At 44.3% G+C, this 16,037-nt stretch overlaps 1 protein-coding gene across 1 annotated transcript in view; it reads left to right on the forward strand.

The window, feature by feature from the left end:
* GOLGA7B (golgin A7 family member B) overlaps nt 1-16,037 on the forward strand; it is a 61,184-nt gene that overhangs the window by 40,246 nt on the left and 4,901 nt on the right. The window contains exons 3-4 of the mRNA XM_088482770.1: nt 1,649-1,801; nt 15,581-15,682. Coding sequence (XP_088338896.1) covers nt 1,649-1,801; nt 15,581-15,682 — 255 coding nt within the window. The remainder of the gene's footprint in view (nt 1-1,648; nt 1,802-15,580; nt 15,683-16,037) is intronic.

The raw sequence follows: 16,037 nt of genomic DNA on the forward strand, positions 1-16,037 counted from the left end.
AAGATGCGTCTGAAAACAGATGTAAATACGTGCGCACAACTCTGAGTAACCAAGAGTTCTCGCAGCACGCCCTTTAGCCACACTTACTAAACTTGACCTATGTGTAAACAGCCCATTTTCTCCCAGTTTGCATATAACTGAGATTCGCCTGTATATTCATCCACTCGGCTCCGGAGGAAGCGCAGTGCGATAACACCGGCGTTTAAACTCTGCGTCAGACTTGTCGTTTTTGTAGCGCATATTCTTTTCCTGTTGCATGAAAACTATCAGCTACTAACAGTCGCCGTCACTTCTCTGTACACACTCTGATAAATTAGGTGTAGCCTGAAGAATGTTCAAAGCAGCCCTGACACTCCTCACCAAGAGCTTATGTTCCTCTATATGTACGTCAGGCACAAATCTGATCCTTTCAATTCTCCTAGGGAGCAGAGTGATGCGGGATGCAGCAGTTTATTTTCTAAGGGAATTGTGAGCATGTTTTATATATATATAAAATAAAACAGGAGAATACAGGCTTTATGTTATCGTCATGACAGCTATTATACAAATAACACAGCAGGAGGGTGTCATTAAATGGGTTCTCAACTTGAGCAGATCTCGAGAATTCTTCCACAATGTATAATTGAAGGGAACATACAATGCAATGTTGTTATATCAGATGGTTAAAGTTTGATGTGAAATGATAGATGAAACAACTCAGCACGCATGAAATAACAGCAGTCTGTCTCTCCATCTTTAAAATAGGTGTAAAGTACATCCAGTTACACATCTTACACCAAGTCACATTAAATACTAGATGCACTATTATACATGATTACCCAGTTTATATATGAAGCCTATGAGAAATGTCTGTTTCCGCAAGGGTTTAGGTGTTTTTTTAGGATTGGAGCAATTTAAGAACTGCCTGACGCGGGATAAATCAGATATACTTCCTGCATTAGACAACGTAACACCACTGACTGCAGTCCCCATTATGCTTTGATTGGCCCCAATAGCTAACCGTGTTAGGAGAGTATCGATGGAGAGGGATCTTCTGATCCCTCGCCAATAGCCTCCATGTTCCTGCCCTGTGCTCCCTCCAATGCTGGCCACACACATAGCAATATTTTACCCAATCTGGCCGATTCCGACACATTGGAACGACAGATCGTGTAAAATATGGCCAAATCCTGAGCAAATCGTGAGTCCCCACTCACGATCACGATGCGATGCGCGTCCCCGCTGGTCGCACATCGCATCGTCAGATCTGCCGTGCAGTAGGGCAGATCTGACAATCTAGGAAAGCGATGCACTGTGATAGTCTGGATGCAGGAGAGATCGTATGAAGATTGGACACCAAATCGTGTGCAGATCGGGTGCAGAGCTGCCGGGGAGAGTTTCAAGGGAAATCGTACACAAATCGTAAACATCGGCTGATCGTGTGCAGATCGCTATGTCTGTGGCCAGCTTAACACAGCTTTGTTCTGCACAAGCAGCAGGGAAGGAGCTGGCAATAAAAGTATAGCTACTGTAAATGTGCAAACTGAGAAGTTATATAATTTGTTGAGTTTTCATGTACCCCTATAGTCTGTACACTACTGTTCAAGCTGCTTCATGTAATATACAGTAATATTATTTTATTACCTGTTCTTTGTCATCTTCTGCTCAGATTGAGAAGCAGCTTTTTGAAGAGACAGTGAAGACTCTCAATATGTACTACATGGAGGCTGAGAAGATCGGGGGCAGCTCCTACCTGGAGGGCTGTTTGGCTTGTGCCACGGCCTATTTCATCTTCCTCTGCATGGAGACACACTATGAGAAGGTGAGCTGGTTCCTTATTGCCACTGGTGGATGACTGTACAGACAGATGTCTAGAATTAAATCTTTGCAGCTCTGACCACAAGATAACTCAAGGCTCACCTGGTCACCCAAGCATTTCACTAATGTCCCTAGTTAAGTTTATTTTGTATTTTGTGCTGTAAAGGCAAATGTAAAGCACTTTGAGAAAAGTGCTATATAAATATTATTTATCATTATTATTATTATTATTATTATTATTACTCTGCATGACAGACAAGAAGAGTCGAAACATTAATATTCAATGAGCCACTGAAATGAAAATACATTTTGCTATCTGCAAAACAGCTATAAGTATCAAACACAAATATTTGTTAATGTTTCAGGTTTTCTCCTCAACTGAAGATATTTGAGATAATATTTTGAACCAGGCGATTCTCTCTACAACACACGGCTTGCGTCCTGTCTCTGACTATTTAAACACAGGGCTTCATTCAGAGACGGACGCGGTGTTAATGTTCCCGTAGTTGAGCGATTTCTTGCTACTGCGCATGAGCGAAAAAGTGATGGAAACTTTTACTATGCAAGCGTGAACCTAAGTGTCCGATGGTGTTCGCATATGTGTACGGCATCGCTAACACTTGAGATTGCGATCCCTATGCATTTTAGGGTGGAGCCTGGAAGCTGACCTAACATGATCACAAAAAGGGGCTGTTTCATGGGCATGTTATGGTAGTGCAGGCTTGCCTACCCTCCCGATTTGGTTGCGAACCTCCCGAATATTGGGTGCCGCTCCCGACTCCTCGGAAAGGCAGGCAAGCCTCCCGGCTGCTGCCTGTCCCCCCCCCCGACTACCTGCTAGAAACCCCCGCAGCGGGGGGCCCGATTACACGATCCTCCTTCCTCCCGGAAGGAGGGAGCTGATTGTCGGCAAGTATGTGGTAGTGTCATAGGCGTGTCTGGTAAATTTTGAAGTATCTGATTGTGTCTGATTGGACACTAATATTTAACTAGCAGTTACCCCCACCTAGGGTTCTTTCTGTTTCGTTTCTGTTTGTAGATCCTCTTTATCTACAGTAATATAATGATCTGTGAGTATACATGTGTCTGGGAGCACTGCTACATTCCTAATCACAAATCCACTGCTTCAGTAGGATTATAGGAGTAGAGGAGAGTACCTATAGTAGACCCTAGGCTACCGCAAATGTTGATGGTATGACCGATGTAGCGTCGACGTTTGAGTGTTTACAATCTGTGACAACTTTGGGTAATTAGCTCGGTTGAGGGGTGAATTTGTGTCTAAGGTGCTCAATCAGGATCCAACACAGCTTTTAGGTAAATAAACGGAAATAGTGCTTTACTTTCAGCATATTCAGGTGCAACACAAATAAACAGAAAATAAAGCCTAACTCTCATTTCAGGGCCACTAACTCACTTCTTCGCCCCTAACTATAATTGTGCAGCTAATCTGCAAACACAGTCTCTCAGAGTTAAAGTCCCAGTCCTGTCTCTGACAGGTATTCTCGCAGGCTCCAACCTACTCACATTCAGTCTCCTGTATGGCTTTGGCTGCCACAGCTGCTAACAGATACAGAGGTCTAGTTACTAAGCAGTGTTAAGAGACAGAGTGAAAAGTGATAAGGTGCCAGCCAATCAGCTCCCAACTGCCATCTCACAGGCTGTGTTTGAAAAATGACAGTTGGGAGCTGATTGGCTCTCACCTTATCACTTTTCACTCTGTCTCCTAACACTGCTTAGTAACTAGACCCCACAGCCTGACAATTTGGCCTGCTTGCAGTCTCACACTCTGCTCCCTGCAGAGTGACATACATAGTCTTTGGAGTTTTAGGATTTTCCCTACCTCCTGTAAATCTGAACCAGGCTTCCTAGCCACCAGTGGCTTCCCAGCCCACACTGCAGTCCCACCTGGACTGAACACACAGGTCCCAGCCTGTTCTGACCTCAGAGTCCTGCAGACTGACTCTTTCTCACTACAGCAATTAGGCATGGCGACACCTGGCTTTTCTCCCCTGTGTGGGCAGATCCCTCCTGCTCCACTCAGAACACCTGTGTTAGTAATGCAATTTGCCTTCATACTGCCACATATCCCCCTCTCCAGCTTGAAACCCCTGAGTTGAGCTACATGGGACGAGACATGGCGAAGTCCCACTTAATTTTTCTTATCAGGTCCTTTCACCACGTGCCAACACATCATTGAGACTTGTCCATTATCTGGCGGTCTCACTTTCCAAGCTTTTGTTCTAGCTTTTTTCCTAACTTTATGGTACCACTTGGATTCTTTGCTTTCTACATGCAGCACCCGAGACTCATCCTTGGGTACCACGTCAGGCATTAAGAACTTGAAGGGACTCTTACTCATCTTTACTCTTGCCACCTACATCAAAATCAAGCAATTTATTTTCCACAGAACTGCTAGTTCAGACAAAGAACAACCTTTCATTTGCTTCTTTTTAACAGTATCAAGGTTTCTCTTACTTAAACCGCTTAAATGCACACTTTTTGGACAACTTCTGCTTGAAACATCTTCTCCCTTCAGTCTTAAAACACAGTATTGGCTATTGGCATGCTGCACTGTCTTTATTTCTTCCTGCTGAAATGCCATTTTCAAAGTGGACAATTTACTCTGTAATTTATTTTCAGCTTGCTCATGCAAATTTCTCTCATCAGCCAACTGTTCAATTAATTCATCAATCTGCCCAGCATAATATCTATTACTTTAATTCAAAATTGTACGCATACTGTCAAATTCTTCCAGGATGATATAGTCCTCTATTGACGGACCTTGCAGCATACACTGACCAATTTTGTCAATCTGTCAATTTTATTTTGCTTTACCAAAGTAAATGTCTCTTTCTCTTCACCATCACTTTGAAAAGAGTTACAGCAATACAGCTTAATATCATCTTCAGTCACCTTTCCTGACTATTCACTATAGTCTAGCCTTTGCATTTCTGTGGCTTTAAATGGGACCTTTGTAGCAGGTAATCTGCCTTTAACATAACTCTTTTTATAACTTCCCACAGTACACAGGAATAACTTGTCAGCACAGCAGTTGGAGTGGCAGCAGCATAGGTGGGTGGTGCATGGTGCAAATCTCATCATGGGCCCCCGGACTGCCCACTTGTGGTCAGTAGCTGGGCTGCTGCCAGGGATGTGGGCAGCTGCAGGGGGGGTTGCAGCCAGGTGGAGGCTGGCTCCAGGAGACTTGACCACTTGCCTGGGTGGTCGGGAGCATCACCCAATTTTCAGGAGGTCCCCGACCGTTAAAGGAGAGTAGACAGTTATGCACCAGTCACAATTACATTGCACAAACATGTTTGCCAGAAGACTCCGTTGACAGTGTAGCATGGAATCTATTGCCATTGTTCATACTGCCTATCCGTTAACACATGAGTTATTACATGACTGGGTGGCTTTGCTGCTCTGGCCATGATTAGCATAATATCATCACCAGTGGCAGTCGGGAGGTGAACAGTGAGACATAGCAGGAAAGCTTTGAGTTACAGAGCAGTGGGGTCTACATTGAAGGGAAGATGTATCAACATTTTTGAGAGAGATAAAATAAGTTACCCATGTCAACCAATCAGCTTCTAGCTGTTATTTATCTAGCATAGTCTATTAAATGAAAGTTAGAAGCTGATTGGTTGGGTTGCTGTGGGCAAATTCTTCACAATTTCTCTCTCGTAGGTTTGATAAATCTACCCCTGAGAGAGCTACTTAGAGCATGGAGGTACAAAAGTGGAAAAAGAGAGAGAAAAACAATGGGGCATGGTGAGATAACAGTAGTGAGCAGGGAGAGAGCATAGGACAATGGATAGCAGGATAGAGCATAGAGAATATGTGAACAGTGGGGAACACAGAAAGACAGAGCAACTGTGAGCATAGAGAAAAGGAGAGAAAGTACAGTAGGGAGTACAGATAGACAGTAAGAGCCATAGAAAGCCTGGGTGCATGGAAAGACAGATGGTACCAGAAAGTGCAGCAGTCAATCATCAATAGCCTAACACCAATAGTAAATAGGCAGTGGAGGTCCAATGTGGAATGGCAGCTGTGGTCTGTGCAAGAGTCATTGATAGTTTCCTCCTGATGGCTAAAACCCATTAACCTGATCTATGGTTAACCCATTGATGGCCATCCCTAGCATGGAGAGAAATAGAATGTCTATAAGGACAGCAGGACACAAGTGGCCACGTGTGGGAGACAGTGGTATCTGTACTGTTATGGCTGTGAGTGTAGGTTACCTTTGGTGTGGGTGTGCTTGGATTCGTGTGGTTGTGGGTTTTGTTTGAGAGTAGTTGGTTTTATGGGGGGGAAGTAACATGTCCAAAACCTGCTTTATTAGATGGCAGTTAAACATTTTGCATCTACAGACATGAGTAACAGGGTAGATTATCAAATGTGAGGTACAGAGTGGATTATCAGATTATCAAATGTGAGGAACAGGGTGGATTATCAGATTATCAAATGTGAGGAACAGAGTGGATTATCATATGTTAGCAACAGGGTGGATTATTACATGTGAGGAACAGGGTGAATTATTACATGTGAGGAACAGGGTGAATTATTACTGTACTTGTGAGGAACAGGGTGGATTATCATATGTTAGCAACAGGGTGGATTATTACATGTGAGAAACTGAGAATTATTACAAGTAAGGAACAGGGTAAATTATTACATGTGAGGAACAGGCTGGATTGTCATATGTTAGCAACAGGGTGGATTATTACATGTGAGGAACAGGGTGAATTATTACATGTGAGGAACAGGGTGAATTATTACTGTACATGTGAGGAACAGGGTGGATTATCATATATTAGCAACAGGGTGGATTAGCACTTGTGAGGATCAGGGTGGATTATCAGATGTGAGGAGCTGGATAGATTATCAGATTATGAAATGTGAGGAACAGGATGGATTATCAAATGTTAGGAACATGGTGGATTATTACATTTGAGGAACAGGGTGGATTATCAGATGTGAGGAACAGACTGTATTATTAAAGATGTTTCCTGCTACAACTTTGCTCATAGCGCACCATACAGGTTTCGAAATTGCGGCATGAGAATAGCACAGTGAGATTTGACAATATCCACAGCCTGCAATGCACAGCTTCACCGCTGGGTGGCCACTGCTCTACTGAATAAGTGTGAATAAGTGGTGAATAATACAGCAGTGGATGGATACAGTATGACACTACAGAATAGAACAGGAGAACCAATCACATACTGTATAGTATTGCAGTGTCTTTAATACTGTATACAGTACTGTAGCAATTGTGCGCGGCAGACTATTTTCGGCAGTGATGTACGGCACTCACACAGTGTTGGCATGCCTTAGAAATTAGTAGTGGGGTTTTTAGCAGCACTGTATGAAATCATCAATGAACCCCAAATCTCAGTTCAGAAAGAGTTGTCTTTAGATTGCAAACTGACTGTGCATTTTATGCCGCAAACTTGCTGCAATGTAGACACTTGTGTTGCTTGAAATTTGTACAACATGTCACTACTTAGTACACATCAGTAAGTGCCGGTCACTGCGGCACTGTAGAAAGTGGTGTGTAGTGCTTACACAGTGATGACATGCCTTAGAAATTAGTATTGGGACTTGAGAAATGGTGTATGAAACCATGCTTGAACTACAAATCTCAGCCCAGAAAGAGGTATCATTGAATTACAAACTGACTGTGCGTTTTATGCAGCACACTTGCGGCAATGTCAGCACTGCTGAGCTGCTAGGAGCTTGATGCTAATCGTTACACATCAGTAAGTGACGGTCACTGAAGCATTGTAGAAAGTGGTGTGCGGTGCTGACACAGTGATGGCATGTCTTAGAAACTAGTAGTGGGGTTTGAGACCGGTGCATAAAACCATCACTGAACTACAAGTCTCAGCCCAGAAAAAGGTGTCTCTGGATTACAAACTGACTGTGTGTTTTTTGGCACTGCTGTGCCACTAGGTGCTTGTACAACATGTTGCTAATCGGTACGCAGCAGTAAGTCCCTTCACTGCGGCACTGTAGAAAGTGGTGTGCGGTGCTCACACAGTGATGGCATGCCTTAAAAATGAGTAGTGGGACTTAAGCAGCAGTGTATGAAATTATGCTTGAACTACAAGTCTCAGAAAGAGGTGCTGCAAGTGTGCGGTATAAAATGCACAGTCAGTTTGGAATCCACAGACACCTATTTCTGGGATGAGACTTGTAGTTCAGTGATGGTTTTATACACCACTGCTCATACCCCTCTACTAAATTCTAAGACATATAAAACAAATTGTAGATAGTGTTTCAGTAGTACTTCCTATTATTAATAGTATACTTAGTTAACAGTCCTAATGTAGCTTCTTCAAAGGAAAGAAGAAAGTGACAAGCTACATAAGGACTGTTAACTAAGTATACTATTAATAATAGGAAGCGCTCCTGAAACACTATCTACAATTTGTTTTATGTTGATTTTTCTTGTATTGGGCAAGACAAGATAGAGTTTTGGAGCTGCTACTCCTTGAAACTTGCGCTGTGAGTGTTCCAACATATCTAAAATTGCTGTTTAAATTCTAAGACATGCCATCACTGTGTCACAGCTACACACCACTTTCTACAGTGCCACAGGGAAGGCACTTATAAGTGTGCACTGATTAGCCACATGTTGTACAAACTCCTAGTGGCACAGCAGTGCCAACATTGTTACTAGTGTGTGGCATAAAATGCACAGTCAGTTTGTAATCCATAGACACCTATTTCTGGGCTGAGACTTGTAGTTCAGTGATGGTTTATACAGCACTGCTCATACCCCTCTACTAAATTATATGACATGCCATCACCTTGTGAGCACCGCACATCACTTTCTGCAGTGCTGCAGTGAAGGCACTCACTGCTGTGTACCAATTAGCAACATGTTGTACAAGCTCCTAGTGGCACAGAAGTGCTGACATTGCTGCAAGTGTGTGGCATAAAATGCACAGTCAATTTGTAATCCAGAGACACCTCTTTCTGGACTGAGACTTGTAGTTCAGTGATGGTTTTATACAATGCCCCTCAAAACCAACTGTTAATTTCTAAGGCATGTTATCACTGTGTGAGCTCTACACACCACTTTCTACAGTGCTGCAGTGACCGGCACTTACTGCTGTGTGCCGATTAGCAACATGTTGTACAAGCTCCTAGTGGCACATCAGTGCCGACATTGCTGCAAGTGTGCAGCATAAAATGCACAGTCAGTTTGTAATCCAGTGAAACCTTTTTCTGGGCTGAGACTTGTAGTTCATTGATGGTTTTATACAACACTGTTCATACCCCAGGGGTGTATATAGGCGGTTTGCCGCCCAGGGCAAGTTGGAATTAATGGTGCCCTCCCCCATTTATGTGACCTGGGCATATTGCCTATCAGTGCCACAGGCCTAAGGCCTGATTATTCTTACAGACCTAGTGCCCGACAACCTGGTGGCCTAGGGAGAGATTAAGGATTGGAAGGTCTCATAGAGGGCCTACCTGTCTGGTGGGGAGGCTGCAGTGGGGAGCTTCGTTAGCTCTTTTACTTCCCCACAACTGCAGCACTCTTCCTGGTCATTAGCCACATTGTTCTGCAGCTGGCCCATCCTGGCTGTTCTTGCTTGAGTCCGGCATCTTCTGGCCTCTTCCGTGGCTAACTAGAGCTCTTCGCCATGTCTTCATCCTTTAATCACAGTCGCCAAACTAACTCTTCCGCCCAGCGGTGTCTGATGTCAGACGCTGCAAGTGGAGCCAGCCATGACGTGGCGAGCCTGAATTGGCTTGCTGCGGCTGCTTGCTATTGGTTGCTGGTCCGCAAGCCATGATTTGCTCGTCGCCAGCACCAAATTCAAATGGCCGCTGGTCCACAAGCTCGCGGCCAGGAATAAACCAGTGAGATGTGTTCTGCTGTGAACACATCTCACCGGACTGCAGGACTTCTGGCGCTGGGATCAACACTTGATTCCAGCGCTGGACATTGCCCAGGCCAGCGGCGTCCCCCTCTGCCGGGCCAGTCAGATGGCACCCAGGCAGGGGCATATCGATAATGGGTGCAGGGTGTGCGGGGAACACGGGCCCCTGGGTCCAGGGGGGCCCCGCACCGCACACCCTGCACCCATAATATTACTTATCTATCCGGAGTCCCACGTCGGCGCGGGTGTCCGGCGCTGTAAAACATCTGGAAAATGGCCGCGGCGGCCGTTTTCCTGTCGTTTGCGCATGCTCAGTATAGGGAAAATGGCCACCACAGCCATTTTCCCGGTGACCTGTGCATTCACTATAGAATCTGGGCACTCTAGTGCCCAGAGTCTATAACTCCGGCGCTGGCCGTACACAGCTCAGCACGCTGCCGGACGCCCGGTCGGAGATGACGGTGTGACCGACGTGCGACCAATGGTGCTTCTTTGTAAGCAGTTCCAAATTTTGGGAAGTGGGGGGAACCTATGTTCTAAGCAACAATCATCCCCAGTTAGGCTGTACCCTTGTGCACTTCTGTAACTATTACCTTTATGCCATTAGTCCCTTCACAGTGCACCTTAGTGGTTACATGCACCTAAGCAAAGTGACTCTCCATAGACATATTCAGGAGGAATGGACGAATAGCAAAACTCCAGCATAAACAGAATTTCATTGCATTAATAAAAAAATTAGCATGAACATACTGTAGTTTGTTTTTCATAGTACATCACGTAATATGCGATAAACATAGCTGAGCAAACTAAACACAAGCCAACCTTTCATTGGGGAAATTAGACAACTACACATCATTATTTTTAGCCCCTGTTTCGCACAGTTCTTTGTGTGTTGTATGGAAAGCAAACAAGGTTACAAGTAGGGATGTGCGCTGACCCCCGTGTGTTTCGTTTTGGATCTGTATCTCCTTCAAGGTTTTGGATCTGAATTTGGTTTTGCAAACCACCCTCAAGTGTTTTGGTTTTGGATCTGGATTTTTTAAATAAAAAATAGATAAAAAGTTTTAAAAATAGCTAAAATCATGTGATTTATGCAATCCAAAACCCGAAATTCGGATTTAAAATCCAAATTCCGAACCGCAAAAAGATCAGAACCGTGACCTGGATTTACCCAGATCTCCTCAGGAGAATAGAACTGCGACTCGGATTTACCTGGATTCACGAAATTCCGGTGGATTCGGATTTTTGGAGAACCGAACCGCATATCTCTAGTTACGAGGAATGGAAACATGTTCGCTCAGTATTAGAGACCGTCCCGTTATTACTGTATTTCGAATAAAATACAAAGTCTGGAGATTAAGCTCAGTACAGATAGAGGATTAAACAGTTCTCATGTTTTATCCATACTGTGTAGTGCCAAGTCTTTAGCATGGGCTGTAACCTTACATACTGTCTCACTGTGCCTTCTAAGACGTATTGAATTGCATGAGAGGAAGTTATTGGTGGGAAGTTTGGTTATATGTGACTCTTTCCTAAAGGACAGTTGGCCTGTATGAAATAGGATTTAGGATTCGCAAAGAGTCACCGAGTCTCCGCGCAACATTACAGCTTTGAACTGTGTCCAAAATCGACACAACTAAAGTTTTGAGAGCAGGACGGAGTCGCACGTCAGGCTCGGTATTTCACATTATTATCTGTCTATTTCTTGGTGAGTGGATTTAATCCTTCCTGCGAATGCTTGGGAATGGTTGTTTCAACATGCAGCCACTCAGCAGGCTAAGCTTTGGGGGAATAATTGGCCAATCTCTTTATATCACACTGTCAATCTGGGCATTTTTCCAAAGCAAACTCGACCTTTGGAAGTTGGAAATTAATTTCCCAGCAGATCCTGTTCCCACTCCAGCCCGAGCTGATACAGAGAAAGGGTACACTGTGCGGCAGGATGAGTCCTGGTCCCATACAGCCCCTTACACAGCAGGCACCAGTATTGTCTCTGCCCTCTGCGGTGTAGAAGTGATATGGGAACAGGTAGTTTGTTAATGGAAATGGTCAGATAATTTCCCATAGCACTATAGGGAGCTAATATGTATAGTGCAAACAACCCATGTCACTCATTTGGTATATATCATGTAACCAGTTTATGCGTCACATTTTATGGATAGCACACAATATAAGTAGTGAGGTGTTTTTGCATGTACCATATAATAAACATGTGATGTGAATACATGTATAATATATGCTATATTTGGAGAGTACAGCGGCCATTTGTGTCACATGACGCAAGTAATTAGATTTAATTCATAAGAAATTATATACCCTTTTATTCAGGGGCGTATTAAGGGAGGAGGGGGCCAGTGTGCAGTCTCCGTCAAGGACCCCCTCCTCTCTGCCGGCGTCCGGCAGCAGCGCACTGAGGAAGCAGCACTGGCCAGTGATTTTCCTACTGCGCATAAGCAAAACGCCAGGAAAATGGCCGTGGCAGACATTTTCCAGGCGATTTCTACAGTGATGCTAATAACGCTGATGCGGGAGTCTGGAGCGGTAAGTGCTCAATCAATGGGTGCATGGTGTGCGGTGTGTGCCGCCGTGGACCCAGGGGCCCGTGTGCACCAATTATACATAAACTGTTAGTGGTCACATCAGAGCTCTGGGACCTGTGTGAAAGCCCAAGGTCCTATCCCATGTACGTTCCCCCCAGCCCTGACCCCAGACTGCTATTACACCACTAGGTTCACCTCTCTCCAGCGCTCACCCCACGGCAGCAAACTTATCCCATCTCCCTCACGGAGGGGGAGCAGTTGGGGTAAGCACCTGCGGCCCACTCCCCAGCCCCCATACCGTCAATGATTTTTATATAGATTCCCATAATAGTATGACTTTTCTCAGTCTCCTGGAATGGCCAGGAGGCTCCTGAAAATCGGGTGGTGGTCCCGGCCGCCAGGAAAGGCGGACAAGTCTCCCAGAGGCTGGGGCTACCCAGCCGCCCACTTCCCCGTTGGAAGTTGGTGTTACCAGCGTCGATTACGCATATCGTGGTAAATCAATTACATCATCGTGGATCCGCTCCCCACTTCACAATGCTGGTAACACGGGATTGCATAGCGGGGTGCAGGGCTATGATGCTCCTTTGAGCCCCGCCCCCGGGCCCCTTCAGTGCCGACTTGGCTTCCCCCACCCAGAGGAGGCAGCCAGAATGACTTTTCTTTAGCACGTACAAATTGAGAATTGCTGTACATGTACATATAAGGCATACTTCCCTACTCTCCCAGAACATCTGGGAAACTCCCGGTTCTGAGGTGGCTCTCCTGGATGCCCAGAATGTCACACCTAATCTGAAAGCTTTTTGAGTGAAGTAATTGGTAGAGGCAGCTTGATGACATGATTCACAATGCTGGTAATCGCAATATGGTATGACAAAGGGTGGGTCCTGATGATGTTTGGAGGTGACAGCTGAAACTGCCATCAAGTATGATTTAAGGCATACTTGCCTACTTTGAAAAAGCATTTCAGGGAGAATGTGAAAGCAACACCTATGAGCGCGGCGATAAAGTGGGCGTGCACTGCTACATCTGAGGGGCGTGTCATAAAATGTAGCTACATAATGGGGGTAAGGTGCAATTAGGGAGATTGCTAGACTCTTCAGGTAGACAGGGGGATTGGTGCTATTTCAGGGAGTCTCCCTGACAACGAGGGAGAGGTGACAAGTATGATTTAAGTAGAGCTGCTCATTAGTTTCATTTATATTTCTTGCCTAGAACACAGTTTTTCTGATGCTTTTTCAGAGTTGGGAGTAAAGAAAAAAAGCAAAAAGCACATCTGCATCTTGGCAAAACCATGTTGCACTGCAGATGGGGCAAAGTAGGGAGAGGTGTCATACAGTAGATCAGGGGTTCCCAACAACGGTCCTCAAGGCACACGTAAGCTGGCCACACACTAGACCAACTTTCATCCAACCATCCAACTAGTTGATTGGTTGGAATGAAAATCTGGTAACGTATGGGAGTAAATGATGATCAGCAATTTGCTCCTAAATGCCAGAAAACAGAAGAAAATGGTCGTCAGACAAGTTTGTCAAATGTTTGATCTAAACAATTTGTTCAAACAACAGTTTTTGTCCATTTTCCGGCGTTTGGGAGCAATTTGCTGATTGTCATTTGCTTTCATACCTTACCAGATTTTCATTCCAACCAATCAACTAGTTGGCTGGTTGGATGTAAGTTGGTCTAGTCTGTGTGGCCAGCTTAACAGTCCAGGTTTTAAGGATAGCCATACTTGAGCACAGGTGTCTTAATTAGTATCTCAATTATTTTGATTTAACCATCTGTGCTCAAACATGGACATCACTGAAACCTGGACTGTTAGTGTGCCTTGAGCACCAAGATTGGGAAACACTGCAGTACTAGCAGACAATCCAACATGACCCATTTCATTAGGTACAGAATGCTCTACTCCTGGACTTCCTACCTAATTTATGATTGCAACCACCTGTGTAGAAACACCTGTCTCATCAATTACCTGGCTCACCACAGGTGGCTGCAATCATACATTATGTGTGAAGTCTAAAGCTGGCCACACATCAAAAGATTATCTGTCCAACCAGCCAACTAGTTGATTGGTTGGAATGAAAATCTGGTAAGGTATGAAAGCAAATGACAATCAGCAATTTGCTCCCAAATGCCGGACAATGGACTAAAAACTGTTGTTTGTTAAATGTTTGATTTAAACAATTTGTTCAAACTTGTCTGGCGACCATTTTCCTCCGTTTTCTGGCATTTAGGAGCAAATTGCTAATCATCATTTACTCCCATACGTTACCAGATTTTCATTCCAACCAATAAACTAGTTGGCTGGTTGGATGTAAGTTGGTCTAGTGTGTGGCCAGCTTAAGAGTAGAGTATTCTGTACCTAATGGAATGGGTCATGTCAGAGGGTAGGCTAGATGAACTCTGAATTTTAGTGTAAAAATAAAGCTGCCCAGCATTTGTGGGCTACCTGCGTAGCATTTGTGGGCTACCTGCGAAAGCAGCCAGTATTTACCCTGCATGCAACATATTAATGTATTTGCACTGCACCCCTTGCATTGCAGCTTGGTGTGTCCAGTTAAACAGTTTCTTTCTCTGCTCCCAACTCTGAATCAGCTCTGTAATTTGCTACTCTTTAAATCCATGCGGTTTAGTTGAATTCATTAGTCTATGTTTATACCACTGTCTCTTTCCATGTCTCTTGTAGAGTCATTCATGAAATCTGAGTCCCAGCCGTGTTGCAATTCATTCTGATACAAGTGTAACCCTAAAGGCAAATCGATCATTTCATCTGAAGTATTACCCTCCCACATAGCACAGCTTCACTTTTACACTGTAACATCCCATCACCTTCCTGTTCTTTCAAACAGGCATTTTTGTACGTGTATTATATTATTTTTAATTGGCACAGTGTGTGTCCCCCCAATTACATCCTGCGGTGTTTAAGTCTCATCCCGGAGCTCCCATAAGCCCCATTAATAGAACGGTCGTCGGCTCATCGCTCCTCTCTACAGTGAAGTGCACTAGCAACATCTGAGTCTGGACAGGTTCCCAGATCTAGGTGACAAAAGAGAGACGCTTATAATGAGGTAGCTAAGTAGGCACCACTGCAGCAATACTCCTCTCCAGGACCTTCATGGTGTCCTTAGTCCCATTGCTGCTAAACTTTGTACAATGACTGAACAATAAGTGGCTGGAAATCTTATTTTGGGCAAATAATGAGCTCTGTGGGTGGTTGTACTATGGGCTGATCACGGCACAACCCCCAGGTAACATATAAAGATCTGCTATTCAGTGATACATTTCCCAGTGAGGAACACAAGACCCTCAGTTTTGCATCACTAATCTCTGCTTTAATATCAAAAGGTGTTGAAGAAAATCTCAAAATATATCCAGGATCAGAATGAGAAGATCTACGCTCCCAGAGGCCTCTTAATTACCGATCCGGTTGAGCGGGGAATGCGTGTTGTATCCTTTGATATTATTTCTTTTTTCCTAGCTGCATTCGGTAAGTTTGTATTTCTGCTGTACTTTACATACCCAGGCGGGCGGTTCGGCATTATGTTTTAATGCAATAGATTTTTATGACCCTATTCCACAAGCGTTAAATGACAGAATCATTCTAAAAGAATTCCTGACCTTTTTTTCATCCACACTGAAAGTGCGTTCAGGGGACCTGATAAGGAGGCTTTAAAATTAGTCGCAATTAAAGAGGTGCAATTGCTTCTGCAATTTCTGGTTATTTGTGTATGAACTCTGAGTGAACCTTTATTGCATTTTCCTTGCTGTTCTGTGAAATCGCCTCAGCCTCCTACTTCCAGGC

This window comes from Taudactylus pleione, unplaced genomic scaffold (genome assembly GCF_031769625.1).
Source record: "Taudactylus pleione unplaced genomic scaffold, aTauple2 ptg000292l, whole genome shotgun sequence".
Taxonomy (NCBI): Eukaryota; Metazoa; Chordata; class Amphibia; order Anura; family Myobatrachidae; genus Taudactylus; species Taudactylus pleione.